General features: G+C 36.0%; 3 protein-coding genes across 3 annotated transcripts; 1 reads left to right on the plus strand and 2 right to left on the minus strand.

Moving 5' to 3' along the window:
* Positions 1-232: 232 nt before the first annotated feature.
* On the minus strand, positions 233-4,255 carry LOC147557232 (NHL domain-containing protein). Its single transcript, XM_086658201.1, has 7 exons — positions 3,510-4,255; positions 3,328-3,396; positions 2,963-3,130; positions 2,659-2,829; positions 2,342-2,551; positions 1,388-1,476; positions 233-1,195 (listed from the first exon to the last, which is right to left on the minus strand). The coding sequence occupies exons 1-7, from the start codon at positions 3,592-3,594 to the stop codon at positions 515-517; spliced, it is 1,473 nt and encodes a 490-aa protein (XP_086514327.1). The 5' UTR covers positions 3,595-4,255; the 3' UTR covers positions 233-514.
* Positions 4,256-7,749: 3,494 nt separating this feature from the next.
* Positions 7,750-8,700, minus strand: LOC147557233 (uncharacterized). Its single transcript, XM_086664285.1, has one exon. It carries the CDS (start codon positions 8,698-8,700, stop codon positions 7,750-7,752), a length of 951 nt encoding a protein of 316 aa, XP_086520411.1.
* An 8,932-nt stretch (positions 8,701-17,632) lies between these two features.
* On the plus strand, positions 17,633-21,622 carry LOC147557234 (1-(5-phosphoribosyl)-5-[(5-phosphoribosylamino)methylideneamino] imidazole-4-carboxamide isomerase HISN3, chloroplastic-like). The gene is made up of 8 exons (XM_086658202.1): positions 17,633-17,861; positions 17,957-18,018; positions 18,761-18,968; positions 19,458-19,543; positions 20,063-20,164; positions 20,784-20,917; positions 20,996-21,044; positions 21,244-21,622. Exons 1-8 carry the CDS (start codon positions 17,723-17,725, stop codon positions 21,421-21,423), a joined length of 960 nt encoding a protein of 319 aa, XP_086514328.1. The 5' UTR covers positions 17,633-17,722; the 3' UTR covers positions 21,424-21,622.

The following is a 21,622-nucleotide window of genomic DNA, read 5'->3' on the forward strand; positions in this document are numbered from 1 at the left end:
TTCTCTTCAAAAACCTTCCACCAGAAAAGGGGATGTCACACATGTAAACTGCGATATCGTTATAATTGCTGACTTGAAGATTGTAGAAAGAAAAATTCAGTGTTGTTAATACGACCATTTTGCTAAAATGTCACTGCTGAAGAAACCGTTACAAAAATAGAAGAAAAGGACCGGATTAGCGGATGAATTGAAAATTTGGAAGACAAATAACAAAAATGAAAGGAGAATGGAGTACAATGGAAAAAGAGTTTCTACTTCAAAATATATTCCTTACTACAAACATTAAGAACTTATCCTGAACTATTCTTCTAGGTGGAATTTCACTACATAAACTACATTGTATCGAAAACCCTTTACTCTGTCAAAACAAAACAAGGGTATTCTTGATCAGGCTACAGTCGACAAAAGCGAGCTTATAAAATGACATCTTGAGTCATTAATTTCCTACAGCAGCAGCAAAAACCTAACGACCGTGATAGTTGAGAAATTGGTGCTTTGAGAAATTCAGCTTCAATCAATAATTGAATCGATCATCCGAACTATACTTGCTCCTCACATTATACCGATCAAACTTTGCCTCACTATAATCCACTGGTTTAACCTCCATAGATTTCCGATCAGCTCCCCCTGTTCCAAAACCTACCTCCCCACTTCTATCACGGTGACGATGTCTCGTTCTCTCTTTCTGGGGCTTAGAAGTACTGAACTGACCATAAGCAGGAGCAGCTGCTGCTGCATCATCTGTTCCATAAAAATCAGTAAAATCTTGTCTCTTTGAAGATCGGTGCTTAGTTGCCCAAGATGGATCCTTTGTGTTTGCTGATTTACTTTTTTGGAGCTTCTGCTGTGGGTAGTTATCGATAGTATTTGGAGCAGGGGAATGGCGTGTTTCAGAACCAGGAGTGGAGCTTCGTTGCCTTTGCACTAATGGAGTCTCGGGTTTATCCTCTGGCATCACAAGAGAGTCTTTAATTGGAGTAAGTCCTTTGTTGAATATCGTTGGCCTGAGATTGACAGGGACAAAATAAAGGAAGATGCTACCCAGAGCCTCTGCTACTAGCTTTGATAAGTCGACGAGAAGTCTTCCGAAAGACGGCCACCCAGCATCTTGCTCTTCTTTCAGGCTCTCCACAATCAGAGTTGATTTTTCTGTCATGGTCTTGTTTTGAACTTCATCAGATTCCAATGGTTGATTCTGTATCAGAAGCAAGATGACTTTGATCATAAATGGGAGAAATTTAGAAAAGTAATAAGACAGTCAGATTTAAAAGTACTATAGATATACTAAATACTAATATCTAGTCCAATTTTCTGAAGCAAAACTACAGCGCCGGCCTAAGATATTTTGAAAAATGAGAGTAAAAATCGTGTTGTTTGAAATTCATACCGTCCATGAGAAGATGGAAGGTTTGAAGCCTTGCTGGATTATGCAGGTAATATATCCCACCACAATTGCACCAATAACCATAATGATATCTGCTAGAAAGAACAACTTAAATCGTTAAAAGCAAGCACATTAACACGAGCTCCATATACACAGAAAAACAAAACACGATATGCAAAGACATAATCTGGGCTTTCCATATGTCAAAGGAAGCCATAATCCTTTCAAATGCTGTGAGTTCTCTATCTCCAAATGACTAGTTACGTCCCCATTGTCATGGGTATGATAGCATTTCAATTTTACTTAATATCCTTTATGTGAATCAAAACCCTTTACAGTTGTCTCTTGCAGCTCCTTCAGAAATTACCTTTTTCTATATCTTGTAGCAGTAGTTCAATTACTTGGATAAGGGTGAACTTAGTCTTACGACACTAAATTATCAGCAAACTTCCCCTGGTAAACATGTCATGGAAAAGTTCCTAATGAACTATAAGTATCAATGAGTATGATCAGAAACTGGAATGACTTCAAATTAGTTTATCAGTCTTGAGTCTCGTAATTGTACACGATTAAGCAGTGATGAGTAATTGAGTATACCACAATATGTGGTCTAAACATTCTGATCATGAGGTAAAAGAATAATAAGTAGTCTGTTATCTCTAAAGATCTGAAGTATTTGGCTTCTGATCATTTGATTATCATGTTTACGATCTATGGAATGCCAAAGTAAATTCTGCAGTAAAATAGATTGTCAAAGTTTAGTAATGGTCTGCCTAAATGAAAAATACAATGAAGTACTAATTTTATATATATATATATATATATATATATATATATATATTCAACATCGAGAAGATACCTCAACGTCAGACCTACCCACAGCCGTAAAGGAACTGTTATGGAACCTTCGATCAAGTCTTAATTCTTAAACATAACAATGAAAAGATCAAATCAAACCTGTGGTAGAAATCGAGCTACTCTCCTGGTCACAGTCCTCTTGGTTGAGAGAAATTTGCCGAATAGCAGCATTTCCTCTATCAACTACTAACAAAGTACATGTACGAGCAACATAGACCACATCAAAATCATTCGAAAACTTTGCGTGCTCACTGGGTCCATCCCTGTAACCCGCAGTATTAGATTTCCCTCCAGCAATTGTTGTCACACCTACAAACCGTTTCCATAATGTAAAACCCGAAGAACGAAATAATTATTAAATCAAATCCTTTTCCCAAACTGAAAATCTTCGTCCAAGGAGAAATTTAATCACTAACCAGATTCTCCTATCTTTCTGATGGCCAGGTTTGAGGTGTCTGCCACATACACATTCCCCTTATCATCCATAGTAACACCCTTTGGATGATTAAAACGAGCATCAGTTGGTTTTCCATCAACATGACCAGTATATCCCTGAAATGATCCAGCAACCAATCTAGCTCTGCTATCTGCACAATCACCTCACAAACCATTGAATATGTTTTTCTAACTATTTCGATTTAAAGAGTACCAAATAGCTTTAACAAGAGAAGAACTGAAATGAAATAAGAAAGAAAATCAGTTGTGAAGAAGTAAGCATACATTGAGAAAGTGGCGGAGTTATTCGCATGATGTTGCTATTTATAGCATCAACAGCGAAAAGTTCGCCTTCCTGTGATACTCGGATCGAATGAGGCACAACCCCAAGCTCATTTCCTTCAACAATAGTCTCTACCAAATACCCATCCTCAAATTGAAGAACATTTCCTTCTACACAACAACAAAAGAGTAATCTCAATACTCAAACACACTGATCACGAACAAACTTCAATATGAACAATAATCCATCATCAAGCACCAAAACAATTAACAAATTAACAGAACTTCTCAAATACCCAAAGAAACATATAGTCAACAAATCATGCATCAGGATATAAACTGAACTTAAAGAACATCTAAGATATTACCTGTTTGTGGTGTTTTTGGAGAAGATCTCGTCCATTTCAGAATGGAAGATAAGTGTTTAATTAAGGGTCCTGAAGAAATTAAGCAAAATAATAAACAAAACAGAAAACTAAAGAAAACCCTTCAACAACAAAACCCGATCAAAATCAACAAAAAATAAACAGTGGGTTTTGAGATAGATTACCAGCAGGAACAGCTTCAGCTTGAAACTCAAATAATGGAGTGAGAAATGGTACTAAAAGAATGAAAAAAATCAGGGTATTTCTCATGATGTATAAAGAAGACTTGGGTAAGTAAATCAGAAGAGAGAGAGAGAGAAAGAGGGTGGAAGTGAGGGATCTACTACTAGTACTGATCTGGGTGAGAGTCAGTTCAGAGTTCTAACCTCAAATTTGAGAGAACTTTTCCCTTCTTTTTTGTGGGTTCTTTAAAGGGAGTGGGGTGGGGAGAGATGATAATAATGGTTTTGAGGATATTAATGCGATTCGAAGATTAAAAAGTTCTCTCGAGAAAGGCAACTTGCGAGAAAAAATGAAAGTGGAATTGGAAAAATTCACTACTTTATAACTGAAGAGTGTAAAGAAGAAAAGTATGTACACTTCTTGGTTATGAACAAACAACAGTCAATGAGTTCACACTATTTGGTCAACAGTAGTCAGATATTCCATGAGTCTGTGTGTTGCTTACCCATCAAGCTCATTTCTTTTTAGGGCATATTAGTGTCTGACTCGAGTCAGATCTGATCTGATCTTGTATCTATTAACTAGAACTAGTTTTGAAAGGGTTGTTCCTTTGGTTTGGTGAAGATAAAGCCCCTAATTTGGTGGATATTTTGAGAGTCCTCTGACATGGTTGATAATCACAATTGAAAGTCCTGAAACGTCTGTAGAACTTAATGATGGATTTCGAGCATACTAAAATGTCTATCACATTTTTAAATGAGATATCAAATGTCCTTAAATACTTAAAAAATGAAATTTCAAATGTCCGTAAATGTATTGCCCCACCTGGATTCACGGTATATTGCCCCACCTAAAGCAGCTTGAAGGTTATTTGGTCATTTGTTACATGAAGAATACCCAAATGTCGTGCGTCTAGCGGTACATCTACCAGGTATGCACCATGTTGTTTTTAACCCAACATACCCTCCCTCCTGACGTCATTCAATATAAAGTTGCACAACAAATGTCTACATTAGTGTCATATTTGATCAAATGTTCTATGGATGAAAATGCAATAAATTACACATATCAAGAATTTCCACAACACTGTGTGGGACAAAGAAGCGAAATTTTAGTTTAAACGGAAACAAAATTTCACAAGAGGGAGAATGTATTTCGTAAGTCCAAGTGTTGGGGGAAGATTCTACTTACAGGAACAGTTGTAGTCGGCCCCGTCTTCTTTCGAATCCTTACGCACTTTCAACGATGTTTTATATGCTACATTCAAATTAGCATGTGTGGTCCGTGACTATTAGAAGATGATGCCTAGTGGATACAATGTTTAGAATAAGTTGCATTGGTGAAAGCAGGTTACCAATTGCAAGACTATTTTGTATCATTCTATTGGACTGTACTCCTTTGAATCCTCATGATTTGTGGAATAAGTTTGCACTCTTAATATGTAATGATATTCCATATATCATTCGTACTACACTATGGAACTGAAAACCCAACAGAGGCCAAAATACTGGATTTAGGATTGCACTTCCTCAACGAAATATTTTTTGAATTTGGTAAGAACTTTAAAACTACAAAACTCTATAAATGAGTTTGACGTATCAGCTAAAGTTTATCGTCTTAATGAAACACAACGATCTGCCTTTGAGTTAATAACTAGGTATGTATATCATAATGAAGGTTTGATTTTTTTCCTAAATGATCCTGCTGGAACCGGGAAAACATTTATGTACAATACAGTTGCGACATCCTGTCGACTTAAGAGCAGTATAGTTATCACGGTTGCTTCATCTAATATTGCATCTTTATTGTTAGTTGGAGGGCGAAAAACTCATTCAACATTTCGCATTCCTCTAGATGTCCACGAAGACTCTATTTACAACATTGGCAAACAAACCCAACTAGCAGACTTATTTAGAGCAACAAAGTTGATCATATGGGATGAGGTTCTAATGCAACATCGGTATTGTGTAGAAGCAGTTGACAGTACACTTAAAGATATTCGAGATTCAAATCGACCTTTAGGGAGAATTACAATAGTTCTTGGAGGTGACTTTAGACAAATTCTACCCGTTATTCCAAAAGGAGATCGAGAGAAAAATGTAGGGGGCTCATAAAGGAAGTCTCTCCTTTGGACCCACATTAAAGTCTTAGCTCTCTCTCCCAAAACATGAGACTTGATTTAGATGATTCGGGTAGTATTTCCTTTCAAACTTTCCTACAAGAGGTACCATCTTCGTTATGTCTCGATAATCGCATTTAAATTTACGATTATTTATATTACTTAAGAAACATAATAATTAATTATATAAATATATTATATAATTTGTAGGTTGGAGCAACACCATCAGAAAATCTACAACTGCCTTATTTGATTAACAGATGCGCCTCTCTGTTAGATCCCATTACAACAATCTATCCAAAGTTAGGTGTACTTACAAATGTTCCCCCCGATTACCTTACACAAAGAACCATCTTATCTGCGCGAAATGAAGACATTTCGGCCATCAATCTTGCAACTTTAAACATATTTTCTGGAGACACTATCACTTGTCTCGCAGCTTACAAGATAACTGATACAAAAGCTACTAACTACTCCTCTAGGCCATGTTTGGCACGCGGGAATCGCGTGGGAATGGAATGTGACATTCCCGACTATTGTTTGGCTCGCGGGAATGCAGGGGGAATCCTATTCCTGGAGGAATGGGATTCACCCGAAATGGGGTAATAACAAACCCAGGGAGGGGGTGGGTTTGTGATTCCCATTCCCGGGAATGATTTCATTTAATATTTTTGGACAAAATAATCCTTGATAAAATATTAGAATTCTCATAATACTTTTACTAAAAAAATTTAAAAATCTAGGGTTTCAACTACCACCATACCAACACACACTCTCTCTCTCCCACCCCCTCTCTCGCTCAAACGTAACTCTCTCTCCATATCTCTAGTTTTTTTTCTTCCCTCTTGCTCTTTGTTTGTTAAAAATCGATTTCATAACGTTTTAAAAAATTAGTCTAGACCTTATTTATTTTAAATAAATCTTTAAATACAATTTTTTTTTTTTGAAGACTTTAAATACAACTTAAATTAGTGTATTACGTTATTATTTCATATCTATAAATTTGAATAGACAATACTATTTAAAATATATATAACAAAGTTGACCTATAATTTATGTAGTTTGAGTAAAAGGATATAACAGGACTTTCGTAAAATTTACATTCCTATTCCTACACAAACCAAACAACAAGTTAGGAATCCATCGGGAATGAAATTCCTATTCCTGGTTGAACCAAACATTAAACCAAAATAATCTGACTCCCAGGAATCGTATTACGGGAATGTGATTCCCGGGAATGACATTCCATTCCCGCGCGCCAAACATGGCCCTAATGTTAGCTACCCAACCAAATTCTTTAATCCTCCTAGATTTCCACAATTCAAGTTGGATATAAAAATTCGGCGTCCAATTATGTTATTAAGGAACCTTTCTCCAAAAGATGGTCTTTATAATGGTACAAGATTAATGGTGGTTATCTTTTTTTTTCATACTCAATGTGATCGAAGAACATTTGCAGGAATTGACGGTACTGATTAGAAACTTGAAATTAGTTGACCTTTTATCATGTCATTTTCTAATATATTTCGTTCATTTATTAGAAATTTTCTTACCTAATTATTCTCATTGACTATTTAGGGGAGAGGTTTGTGTTGGTAAGAATAGATGTCATTATCTATATAAAAGATGAAGGTTTTGTGTTTTTTTTTTCTAAACACGAATTAGACTCTAGATATATAAGAAAAAGACTAATCGTCTGATAATACCATTAGTAAATTTGCAACAAAAAAAACATTAGTAAATACGTTGGTATATTCGATACATTAGTAAATACGTTGGTATATTCGATTTGAATATGTCTATACGAAAAAGAAAGTGGAAAAATTCAATACGAAATAACTTAGAACTATAGAAATTTAATAATCCCACATACTCATTCACAAAATCATGACCATCCCTTTTTCAATAAACACTATATCTTCTTTATAATCTTTTTCATGTACAAAACTATAATCCCCATTTTTAACATTTATATAATGACAAAAAGAGAAAAGTTCAAAACAGTTTCCTCAAAAGCAAACTTAATCATTCAAAAAGTATAACAATGAAATCATTTTCACAAGGTAGGCCCACCAATCATTACGTGGCACGACTGAAATCCGTCTGTTTTGCCACGTTGGATATCAAACAGAAGCTGGACCCATTAATTCCAAGTCGCGATAACAGTCAAGTCTCTGAGGTTGACCTACCCCTCGTCGACTAAACACCGAAACAGGTGGTGATGGTTCAGGTGGCGGGTCAGAATCGTCTCCGCCACCAAAATCCAACTCGCAACCGCCCCACGACTCGGACTTTCTCCCAGATGAAAACCGTTTCAACCCACCCAACCGCGGCGGTTCAGACACAGGTTTTGATGTAATTTCCTTGTGTTTCGCTTCCGTCACGTTCTTCTTCGTCTTCCGCGGCGGCGATTCCGTCAAACCACCGCCATCATCAGTACTACTATTATTATTTTTATTCTTCTTCTCACCGATCCGAAGAATAATTCTGACTTTTGACCAGAACGGAGTTTTCTCCGGTTTAATTAAAGCCGATTGAACCGGCGGCGTTTCATCGGTAATAGACCGATTACGAAACCTCAAACTACGGCTTCTAGCGATGATAGTTTCTTTCTTTGACCTAACTCTTCCAATACAAGAAACCTTTGGCGAAGAAGGTTTACTTGGAGGAGGTACAGAAGAAGAAGATTTCCCTGATGATCTTGATCTTGATATTTTAGGGAAGAATCTTGCTTTTGAAGGTTTAGAATTTCTTCGAACTTTACTACAATCAATGAAATTTGAGTTTTGTGTTTGAGGCAGACCAATGATTGATGTTTTAGATTTGAAATTGAAGTAGAAACGTTGAGAAGTTGAAGAAGAAGAATGAGAAATTGTATTTGAATTTGAGTTTCGTCTAATTGATCCTTTTCTTTCGAATAAAGCATTATTGTTTAGCCAATTGAGTTGTTCTTGTTTAGGTATATTATATGATTGTGCTGGATAATCTTGTTGATTGTTTTCCTTTGATGAAAGATCTGATTTCTTTGAAGGTTTGTTAGTGATATGAACATCTACCCCGTTTGGTTGTGTCATGAAACTAGAGAGAGAGAGAGTTTGGGTTTGGAAAGTGAAGAAAAGGAGAAGAGAGTGAATAATAATTGAGGGAGCTGGGGAAGTGATTAATTTGTGGAGGGGATTGTGATTTTGTCAATTTATGTGTAGTTGTCCGATGAGAGAGAGAGAGAAGTTGTGAAGATGAAAACTTTGAAGTTTAGTTTTCTTGTTCATATAGAAACTGGGGAGAGGAGAAAAATCAAACTCCCTTACGTTTTCTTTTCATTTTTAAGTTATACTAACAAGTGTCACAGTAGCAACTTGGCGTTCTAGAACTGAACCTATACGGATTACACACGCTCTTAAATGAGGTATTGTACACCCACGTTTAAATGGAGGTTTTTTTTTTTCCCAAGTAACAAAATTTCATTAATTTACAACATTATTACAAGGGGACTTTGAGTGGAGATGGTGATTCCATTCGACCTAAGCCAGAGAGTCTAGTTGTTTTAGCCATATCATCTGCAATGACATTGGCATGTCTATTTACATGTTTAAACTTCACAAAAACAAAAGATCTACACATGGAGTTGGCTTCTTTGATTCATCTTTCTGCAGTCCAATGTGTGGAAGAGCTCCTGCCCATCAAGCTAAGTAATATATTTCTTGAGTCACCTTTCAAAAAAAGCTTTGTAAAGCCATTCGCCTTAGCAAAAATAGTTTGTAAAGCTGCTAAGGCCTCGCCTTCATCTACTGATCTGCAGTAGATTGCCTTTGTCTTCCCTGCAACACAATCTGAATTAGCATTATGATATATAGAAGAGATACCTGCTGTTTCAGTATTTGATATGAATGAGACATCAAAGTGAGCTATAATTGTATCTTCAGTAATGAAGTCCTCTAGAGGTGATTCATGTGTGTATTGCGGAAGGTGATTGAGAACAGGTTGGTGTGTTGACAACTTATGAAGAGATAACTTTAATTGGTTGATTTTGTCCAGAGTTAATGCAATATTAGGGACTGTTTTTTGAAACAATGTTTCACATCTAACTTTCCAGACCATCCAAAGTAGTATTGACCATTGTGCAGCGATGGGAAAAGTTCTAGTATCTGAGATATTGTCGAATTGGATCCATTGAGTCAGCCATTCTTTGAATGTGTTGGTGGCTGCAGCTGTGGCAAGATATGTTTCTGGTTGCGCAAAGGAGATAGCTCTGGTAAAATCACATTCCCAGCATAGATGTTGCCATGATTCTTGACCATTATGACACAAAGGACAATTTGTATCAGGAATTGAAATAAATTGGGATAGAGTGGTAGTGAATGGGAGAATACCATGTGAGAGTTTCCATATAAACAACTTGATTCTAGGGGTAACTTTAATTTTCCAGAGTGATGTCCAAAATTCGACATTCTTCATTGTTTCTCTATTGCTCTGTTTGTGTTTATAGTAAGAAGAAACAGTAAATATACCCTTAGAATTGAGGTTCCATCTGATGTTATCCTCTTCTTCAAGAGATATAGAAATTCTCTCAATTTTATCAATAGTCCCTCGGTCAAATAGCTGCTGCAAGAGGGTATGATTCCATTCAGCATGCGTTTGCAACAATTCGTGAAGAAGTGTAACATTTGTGTTGTTATGATTTGATGGAGTGACCAAAATCGTGAACCCAATTAAGAAGATTAACTATGCGATTGGTAATAATGGCAACACTGAATACAAGCTTGTACCCCGTTACCAACCACATGAAACACATGACTGATATACTTCTCAAATCTCAAGACACGCCCTTGACCACCTTATCCAAAGAGCTGCCGGTTCTAGATCATAAAATCTTAGTCAACCACGATTGACTCTAGTCCAAAGATTTACATACCTTGAAGATGAAAGTTTGGGGTTAAAACACAACATATTTATTTTTGGATAAAAATAAATGTGTCTTCTATGTCCAACTTGAGTGATCAAGTCTTTATCCTCCCCTTTCGAAGCGACCTACGTTCCGGGTCGACAAATCACGGATAATATTATTATTATTAGTCAAGAGATTATTCATTCCTATAAGAAGAGCAAAGGAGCGAAAAGTTATTTTGGCCTCAAATTAGACATGCCCAAAGCTTTTGATCGGATAGAATGGAATTATCTGGCGAAGGTTATGAATATGATGGGGTTCCACCCTAGTTGGATTAATCTCATTAACACTTGCCTCACGACTAGCTCTATGGCTGTCCTCATTAATGGGCGTCCGGGCTTAACATTTGATGTTAGTCGTGGTATTCGTCAGGGGGACCCTCTTTCGCCTTTCCTGTTTGCGATCGCTATGGAGGGTCTCAGTCGGTCCTTGAGAAGCAGAACAACAATTCTGCCTTCATAGGTTTCCCTATTCCTAATTCGGGGCTCACCATCAAGCATCTTCTTTTCGCTGATGATTGTATCATCTTCGGGCAGAATTCGCTTGATAACATCCACAATCTCAAACTCATTCTTAAAGAATTCAGTGATGCGTCAGGTCAGATGATAAACTATTCTACATCTAATATCTTTTTCTCCAAAAATTCTCACCCCAAATTTAAACGTATGATCATCCGCGAGCTCAAAGTCCATTACTCTTCTGCGGGTGACAAATACCTGGGCACTAATCTCTTCATTGACAAAAACAAAAAGTCGGCGTTTCAACCCCTTCTTTCTCAGATTAAGAACAAGCTTGCCAAATGGCAAACTCACCTTCTTTCTCAGGCTGGTCGATCGGTAGTCATTTCAACTATCACAGCGGTCGTTCCCCGATACCAAATGCAATGCTTTGCCATTCCTAAAGGCATATGCAACAGCATTGAGTCCATTTTAAGGACTTTCTGGTGGGGGAAATCCAAAACCTTCCATACTCTCAACTGGTCCACCATTTGCAAGCCGCGCAAATTTGAGGGACTTGGTTTTCCTCATCTTGACAATAAGGGATTCCTTAACAAGATCAACTGGCGTCTTATTAACAATCCCAATGCGGTGTGGGTTAAAATTTTTAAGGGCAAATATTTTCCCAAGTCTCATAAACCCACATCTCCTAAAGCTTGCCACTTTTGGCCCTGGAAATTCATCAATAAACAGTTCAATCAGATGCAGAGTCTGATTTTTTGGGACATCAACAAAGGTGAGAACATTAACATTTGGCAGGATTACTGGATCCCCAATCACCCTCCTCCTATTACTAACCATAATGCGTCTAACCTTGAATGGGTAGCGCAACTTATAGATAATAATACCTGGAATACTAACGTGTTACATAGTTGTTTTACCAGTGATATCTGCAGCTCAATCTTAAGCATAAACATCCAAAGCAACCAAGAAGACAAACCCATATGGACGCTAACAAAATCAGGTAATTTTTCAATAAAATCTATGTATAATTTTCTGCGAACAGGTAGTACGAATCTTACACAGGATCAAACCGACTGGTTTTTTATATGGAATATGAATACCATTCCACGTGTTAAATTATTTTTGTGGAAATGCTGCACCAATGGACTACCAGTGAAGGCAAAAATAGGTAAATACATTGGAAACCAGTTCTCTTGTATAAGTTGCAACGATAATGAAACATTAGATCATGTCATGCTTCATTGCACGTTCGCGAAAGCTATATGGTTTCACTTTCAGGTACGAACAGATCAAATAGACACCACCAACCAATGGATCCATGAATAGAAAAATCTAGATGAAGATTTGACCCTACTATACGCCAAAATTCTGTGGTTTATTTGGAAAGCTCGTTGCGAAGATTGCTTCACCACAAAGAAACAATGTCCGAAACAAATGATTGACAGGATGAATACCACATCTATTACGCCTCTTAAGATTGAATCTATTGTCACTAACAAATGCAGAGAAAAAACTAAGCAACAAACATGGAGCCCTCCGTCGACACCATTCATAAAATTTAACGTCGACGCATCTTTTTCTAGCAGCACAGAACCAGCCGGCATAGGTTGTATCGTCAGAGATGTAGACTCTGCTTTTATTATTGCAGCAGCAGACTCAGTTCGATGTCAGAATGCGGAAGAATGTGAAAGTATTGCCATATTATTCAGTGTTAAATGGGCCATAGAGTTGAAGATCACTCATGCACACATCGAAAGTGATAATTAAGCTCTTATACTCTATATCAATGGTCAAAATGTAGGCCTTCACTGGCAATCCAAGAAGATTATGCAACAAGTTAAAGAACTCATACACAAATTTGACGGTGTGATATTCACCTTCGTTCCTAGGGATTGCAACGCTCAGGCAGATGCGATAGCAAAATGGGGTAGAAGATATGGTCATAGTAAAGTGTGGAACGTAATACCCTCTTTTATTTCGGCAGTACGCTAAAACTCTTTGTATTTGCTTGTTTTAGTAATGTTATTTTCCTTCATCAAAAAAAAAAAGTCTTTATCCTCCCAGAACTTTTCTTATGTCTCAAATGTGTATCTCTTCCCCTCACCCCCCCCCCCCCCCCCACCCCAAGGTTAAACCAACATTAAATAAGGATAAAATGTTGTTTTGTGTAATCATCTATGGCTATTCTCTTCATAATTCTTTTTAGTAAATGAGAGTTTATTTCAAAATAAGTTAGTCTAATGGCAAATACAATCACTCAAATATTTATATGACTAAAGAAAATATCAAATAATACAGTGTAATGAAAGCTTAATCCACTAAATGACTTCTGCCATTATTTTAGTTCAAGCATTCTAATAATGAAAACTTCCCTGCTATATAGACAGTTGTTTAGTTTCTGCAAACTGCCACCTGTTCTTGAGATATGTTCTAAGTTATGATGAGGTTTTTCGATTTGTCTTGAAATTTGATGAAACATTAATATTTTTATATCATTTTGATCTATTTGATGATGTTTTTTACGTGTTTGATCTATTCTGATACACACATTTGGTGTATTTAATATAAAGTTGTGAAGTTTTGTAATAAAAAAAGGGATAACTTATTCAATGAGTAGTAGGGGTGAAACCGGTCTAGGTGGACCGACTTTTGACATATTTGAACGAGTACCTATTCTAATGGTCTGGTTTTTATATGTAAAAAGCACGACCAAAAGCCAGTTCAAAATAAAAATAGACTAGCCATTTAAAAACTGGTCTTTTGGTTCGATTTTTCAGTGTAAACCTAATTAAACTTTATTTCACAAAATATTAACAATCAAAAGATTATATTGAAGCTAATATCGTGCGCAAGAGATCAAATGGACATAATTCAACAATGACAACAATTTTGCATATTTTTCTTTCACTCAATAGCGTATCGAAACAAAATAGAGAACAAAAGCAATTCCATTATATGATATAACACTTAATTATCCATTAATATTTTACCATTAATTGTATGGATAATATATATGACATTTAATGCGGTCCGGTACGGGTCCCATGGGCTTGTTAGAAAAAGGACCGAACCGAACTTAAAGTCCAATTCAATAAAACAAAAGACCGACCATTATAGAATGGGTGCTTTTGCACTTGTTTTTTACTTCCGGTCTGGTTTGATTTTCACCGGTCTTTCGATTTTGGCGGTCACCCCTAATGAGTAGGAATAGTTCTATAATCTCAACCATTAGAGATAAGCTTGGGAGGTTTAAACTTAGCCACGAAGATATGTATGGATAGTATAATTTCAACCCTTTGAGATAAACTTGGGAAATGTAACCTCAACCCTTAAAGATAAATTTGAAAAGTGTAATCTTAGCCATTCAAGATGAAGATATATTCTTTAAACATTTCCTTGTATGATACAATTGTTGTTTGTTCGATGCAAACAGTTCCTTGTTCAATACATATATTATTTGCTTGATATAATCAACGTTTCAACCAATGGACAAACAAGATACTTGAAAAGTAATAATAAATGGGAAAAACTAAAAAAAATACCCAATCAACAAGTTTTTAAATACAAACATCATGTTTTTCAAGGCAAACAACTGTTTATCTCTGGGGCGTTTCACTGACTAAAATTCCACACCGGCCAGTCTTTGATGGCAAAATACATTTCGACTATTAGGGTAAAATTACATAGGATCTAGCTAAACTATTTCTCAAGTCAATGATATGTCAATGATATGTGATTCAAAGCTTAATGGGTCTAATACTTATTTCAGATTGGGAAAGTCCTTGACAGTTATTGTGCTTATCGCATCGTCTCGATGTATCAATGTCTTGTAACGACTAACGTAGATCGTAGTCGATTTCTAAAAAAAAAAAAGGAGGGGAGGGAGGGAGACTAGGGACTTGAACTCGTGTACACCTATTCCAGCAACTCACACTTTACCAACTTGTCAAATTACTTCTCAAGCTATAAAGGAGGTCTGCTTATAGAAATTAGTGGGTTGACCTGGGGTGCAACCCGGGTCAGCCCACTAACAGCTTCGCTTCTGTGGCTCTGTCTCTGATGATAATAGTTGTGTTAAAAGTTACAATTTATTTTCAAAAATACAAATATGAATTTTGAGCAATTGCACCAATGGTGTACTTTTCATTGTTATGTAAAAAGTTTCATCTTGCTGATTCTTTTTCTTGCCATAGCTAAGATAGTTGATATAGATAGATGTTCATTGCAATATGTATTCTTATTTGCGGGTAATTTTTTTATTGTTATCACTAAAATCTTTCACGGTGATGCTATTACATTGACAACGTATGATGTCATGTGTTACTAATTTCTGTAACGTTATTTAGGTACCGTAGATGAGACATTTGAATGAAACATAAGATATTATTCGAAAGAAGACTCGTATGATCTATTTTATCTGTGAGTTACATCTCAACAAAATTATGTCGTTGAGGTAGATAGATAGTGAACTAACATGACTAATAAAATACCAAAAATAAATATTTGATCTACAATGCATTCGAAGAACGGTCTGTGCCCCATGGACACAGGTTGCACTATGCCATCAGTACATTACTTATATGTAGGCATTACAATATTAATAACACTACTAGTAAAAATCACCAACTATATATTATATTTTATCTCTAATTTATTTCCATCCATTAATAGAAATTTTCATCACCAAATCTTACCAAACACTTAAGTTGAGAGTAACACATGCATCTTTCCACTAACATGTCAATAAAGATCCAAATAAAAACAATTAAATTTCCATCAAAGAATTCATTTTCTTTCTCATTGGGGAAATGATATCCAAGTGCGAACGCTTGGAACCAAACAGACCCTTAATCTCCAAATCAAATGATAAACTGAGAAATTTTCAGATCAGAAAAATTTTTCCGCTTGTCCTGTATTATTTTGTCAAGAGAGTAGGAGTAGTTTCGGTTTTTAACCTGGTGTTTTTTCTTTCTTTTTTTTTTTGGGACGAGAAAGAGAAAGGGGAAGTTTTCCCAAATCCACAGAACATAAGGAGGAGCCGAAAGTTCTAGGGTTTATGAGTTCTTTAATCTCCACTTTCTCTCTCAAGGATTTTTTGTGAGGGTTTATTTAATTATCTTCAATCGAAGACAGCAAGGAGCCGAACTTCTGAGCAACTAGCTCACTTCCTCTCTCAAGGATTTGGTCAGTAACTTTAACTTCTTATAATTTTGCTCATGTTCGACTTTTCTAAAATCTTAATATTCTGACTCATAGAGGTTATTGATCCTTATTCCATGTTTTAGATATAACTTTGCTTAGGTTTTAATGAAATTCATCAAGAAATGGATGAGTCTGTTTGAGAATTATGGAGTAATGGAGATGGTTTAGGTTGTAGTCTTGTAGACCAACTGCTTGATGAAATTCCTCTTACTTTCTTATGATAAGTATAAATTTAGTTCATTAGTTGATGTCTAAATTTAATTCGTTATAACTTCTCGCTACCGTGAAGTATAAATTAAAAGCGTGGCTCCGCCCATGCCCAAAACCACAATTTGCATCTGGTTATCTCAGAATCTAACTAAAACCCTTGGTCCGTTTTTGGCCCTCGTATACTAAAAGAGTTTACCTGAATTCCTCTTTCGAGGGGCGGACCGACATGAAGACCAGGCTGAATTTTATAAGTTTGTGAGAAGGATTGGGGTAATTTAATCTGATTGTTCTTTTTAATTCTTAATGTGGCCGATTTTGAGAGAGGAATTTGAGAAGTTACACCGTGGGTTTCTTCATTCTTGTGCTAAGTTATTGAAGAGATAGCTTTATTGACTTTGATTCTTGGAGGCCATATCTCTAAAATTCAAAGGTTTAATATTGTTTATCAACCTATACTTTTCAATCTTTAATATATTTTCATAGAAAATTTTCAATTTGAAGATTATAGTTATTGGTTTCAGCTTTTCAACTTTCTCTCTCTAGGGGTTATTGTAAACTTCAAATACGAGTTTATGAATTCATCTACCTTCTGATTCAATCATTCAAATGGTTATAAGAGTTAGATTGAAATCAAAAAAACATGTTAGGGTTAGGGTTTATTTTATAATTCATATATAATTTAGTTTTATGAAATCAGTTTAGGTTTATGAATCGAGTAATGAGTTTATCTTCATTCTAAATTTCAAACCATAACACTAAGGTCTTGAATCTTGATAGATTATACAAAATTTACTTGTAACTTGTTATGTTTGTACTTATTAGTCATTACTTCTTAGATTTTGGTTAGTTTATTAGATGTACAAATAAAGAATCATACAAGTCCCTTGGTTGTAGGTCTAAAGGGTTTAGATATAGGATTTGATTTTAAACTTGTTAAGTTTGTGGTCATCCAACTCAAAACCAATTGGCAATGAGTGGAGAAGACCTATACATTATATTCTTGGTTGCTAGTTACCTCTTCTCACATGTGGGACTATTCTCACAAAACTAGTTACTTGCTACTTATTAGGTTGGAAGTTGGAACTAGTTTATTTTGATACAAGATATTTGCTAAATTCATGCAAGTCAATTGGGTATAAGATTTAGGTTCGATTTTTGATTTTATACTTGTTATTTGGTTGATTCAAACTAGTTTAAGGAGTCTCCCCCGGCTAAATTGAAATCCTGGCTCCCCCCTGCAGGCTTCTTCTCAAGATCAATACATAAATCGCAGTTAATATGGAAATTTTCAGTCTTCTGGATTCTCAACCCGCAACTACTCCAACATCAGATATTAGTTCTTTGCGTCTATCAACTTCTGCGATTTCCCGTACCAGTAATCAGAGCTTTTTTAGGGTCTTACCGCCTAATTTCTCCAGTATGTTTCGTTTTTGCTCATACTCAGTAGTTACAAATTAGAATCAGACTTCTGCTACAAGTGCTATAGTTAATTTGACCTATTAATTTTTGTAGGATCTCGTTTATCTATCAAATGTGACGGTGTTCGTTTCCGACCTTGTATTGATATTCACAAGGTAAGTGCAAATCCATTTAATTTTTCACAATTTCATGTTATATATATCGTTTATAGTTCCATTTTATGTTTATATTATCACCTTGACGTTGTGGTTCTTTGTGGGTTAGTCTTAAATTGTTCACAATATGACAATATACTGATAATCATGTAATTGTTCAATTCTCAAAGAACTTCATTCCTTTTGAGCCATGTTTCGAAGATGGTATTGGAATGCGTTTGCCAGGAATGACATACTGGAATGGTGTTTTTGGTGGGCGGGAATGAGCCAGGAATTACATTCTGAGGAGGAATGTGATTCCTTCTAAAGGGGGAACCAGAAAGGCCGAAACCCAGGGAAAGAGTGGGGTTGTGGCTCCCTCTCTTGTAATTGTCAAATAGATAATCTATGGACAAAATCAATCGGTACCAATCATATTCCTCACCACACCAAGTACTATAGTAAGGTATTGTTATTCCTTGGTAATCACATTCTTTTCTTGCACGCCAAACATGGTCTGAAGGTTAGGATGATTGGAAAGAAAAGGCAGTCTTTTAACTAGTTACACGTCTTGGATTGGTGCCCTAGTCATTCAATTAGGCACTCTTGGTCTAACATTTGATATTTAAGGCCGTGGCAACCTATACTGGATGTTGTTAGTTGGAGTAGCTGTTATGTTAGGTTTGTATTGCCAATTTTTATATCTTCAAATGGAGGTGCTTCTTGTCTTACCTATTATTCGCTGAAACTTGAATTGATTTAGGGGAAAGTGAAGCAAATAGTTGGATCTACTCTTCGGGATTCAAAAGACGAAGCTTCTGCTCTGGTGACGAATTTTGAATCAGATAAGTCAGCTAGCGAATTTGCAAGTTTGTATAAGAATGACGGACTTACAGGTGGTCATGTTATAATGCTAGGTGGAGATGCCTTGAGCAAATCTGCAGCAATTGAAGCATTGCGTGCCTATCCTGGTAGCTATCACCTCCTTGGTTGCTGTGAATGGTTTTCCTAGTGTTGTTGCAAGTGACATTGCATGTCCGTTAGCTTCTATGTTTCACTTTTTCCTGTTATTTTGTTGATAAATCTATGAATTTGGGCTCTGATTTGCTCATGGGTTATTTTGTAGCTTGAGTAACAGGAATGTATTGAATCATCTAGCTAACCGACCCCTAAAACCTAGTACCCTGGTGTAGTTGCTATTTTCCGTACTGTCATGTCTTACAGATACAGAACAGACATACTGATGAGCTAATGCCTACCAGAACAGGCACCTAAACGGTTGCTTCTATTAGAATGTTATTAATTTACGAGTCACTTTTTTTCATTATCATTTTATGCTTCAAACTTCGAAGACCTACCTCAACATGAGCACTCCAATCTTTACCTTTATTTTCTTATGTTTATAACATATTTGAGCTGACAGATTTTTCCTCTGTACTATGAGGAATGGTCACTTCTAGGCGGTCTACAAGTTGGTGGTGGGATCAATTCAGATAACGCTTTAAGTTACCTCAATGAGGGGGCTTCCCATGTCATTGTGACCTCGGTATGTGATCTATCTGTAGTTTGAAATTGCCACCTGTAATGATCATATATGAACATGATAATGTTGTAATACTGAAGTTGATCCCTCCTTTCGCTTGTTTATCCAAACTAACATTTGTATTTTATGTCCAATGCCCAAATTTGTTTCCCTCGTTTTGAAAATTACTAATGGCTGGAACTACTTTTTCCTATTTTAAATTCTTGACCTGATAAGAATCTTTTTTCATTGTTAGCTTAGCTTAAAATATTTCATCAACTATAAGAAACTTTTCATTTGTGTTACTATTTTATTTTCTTTATAACTCATTCACTGAAGAATTTCAGGCCGGTGGTTAGAACTTAGAAGGTCTTTTAGGGAAATGCAGTATTATAGATGGTTGTGTAGTAGCAAATAAAGAAGAAAACAAAACGAACGAAAAAAGGAACAAGATGAACTTCGTGTTACTTTTTTCAGTCAATTGGGTTTTCATTCATTAACGTGTTTGTTTAGGTTCTGTAGATTTAATAATTCTTCTTGAAGTTTGTCTTTAACAATGGACAAATGGAGCTTGAACGACTCAAAGATCTTGTCAACATGGTTGGAAAGCAGCGTCTGGTCTTAGATCTCAGCTGCAGAAAGAAGGTACGAGTGTTCTATGTTGCTTCTACCCCATAGATGTATTTCGGTTGAATCTTCATCGTATGCCTAGTTTAATGAGCTACTATACATGCTGCATCCTGTAGTTTCAGCAGATTGCTGGTAAACTATTGTTAACTTTTATGGTTGTTGTGTTTCTCCCTTGAGCTGAAAATAAAGTTATTGCAATAGTTCTTTCAAACCAAAGCTCGTTATTTTGTTGATCGAGGAGAACGCATTTTTAAACCGTAAGTACACAATTTTTAGTTGTAGTAATAAAAGAAATCCAAGGGAGTGCTGCCGCTTCTTATTTTTGTAGGTCCATTCTTAATCATCTCATTTTCATAAATATTTTTCTTCCTTTAACTGTTATGATCATCCGACTCACAGAGGTTTGGTTATGATAGACCCGAGTACACGTCCATAGAATAAGACGGTCTGAAGTTTGAACTTGGGAGTCGGGCAGTTATAGTCATATGGACCAAACTTTATGTATATTACCAAATCGCTTGACATCATCAAGTATAACTTCCAACGTTAGGTAGCTGAGAGAGTCCAGAATTTTTCGAAAGTTAATTTACTTCGAGCCTTTGAGTTACGTATCTCCAACAACTTTTATATGCATGATGGGAAATATGCAGTTGTCACTGATAGATGGCAGAAGTTCAGTGAAGTATATGTTGATGAAAAATCTTTAGATTTTCTTGCTACTTATGCAGACGAATTTCTAGTTCATGGAGTCGATGTCGAAGGGAAAAGGTTAGTCTCAAATACATGGTTTCTGTTTCATTAGGCCTGCATACTTAAGTAGTTGTTGGCTGCTTGTGTATGTTACAGACTAGAAATTGATGAGGAGCTTGTGGCATTGCCCGGAAAGTATTCGCCTGTACGTAAACATTCGACTTTCAATCTTCCAAATCAAATCTCTACATCATAATCACTAAACTCACATTTTAATTTCTTAACTTATGTATCGTGAAGACACTTTTACTTTGGTGGTAACATGTGTATTTCTCTACTTGAAAAAAGTTGGGCTTTGACCTTGTTGGTCCGGAAAATGAAAATTTTGGTTGGTTTTGTGTTAGATTCCGGCAACTTATGCTGGTGGAGTGACAACAATGGCTGATCTGGAGAAGATAAAGGTAGCAGGAATGGGACGTGTAGATGTTACTGTTGGAAGCGCTTTGGATATTTTTGGAGGCGATGTTGCGTACAAAGATGTGGTTTCTTGGCACAAGAAACAAGTAGCTGTGGCAGCTGCTTAGACTCCATTCATAAACTGTAGCTTTCAGAAATGTTACGTATTTTAGTTTTAGATTTCTGAGACATCATTATATCTTTTTTTTTTCATACTCAATGTGATCGAAGAACATTTGCAGGAATTGACGGTACTGATTAGAAACTTGAAATTAGTTGACCTTTTATCATGTCATTTTCTAATATATTTCGTTCATTTATTAGAAA

This window comes from Eschscholzia californica, unplaced genomic scaffold (assembly GCF_041429995.1).
Source record: "Eschscholzia californica isolate CP2 unplaced genomic scaffold, dmEscCali1.0.p SCAF_2, whole genome shotgun sequence".
In the NCBI taxonomy this organism is placed as follows: domain Eukaryota; kingdom Viridiplantae; phylum Streptophyta; class Magnoliopsida; order Ranunculales; family Papaveraceae; genus Eschscholzia; species Eschscholzia californica.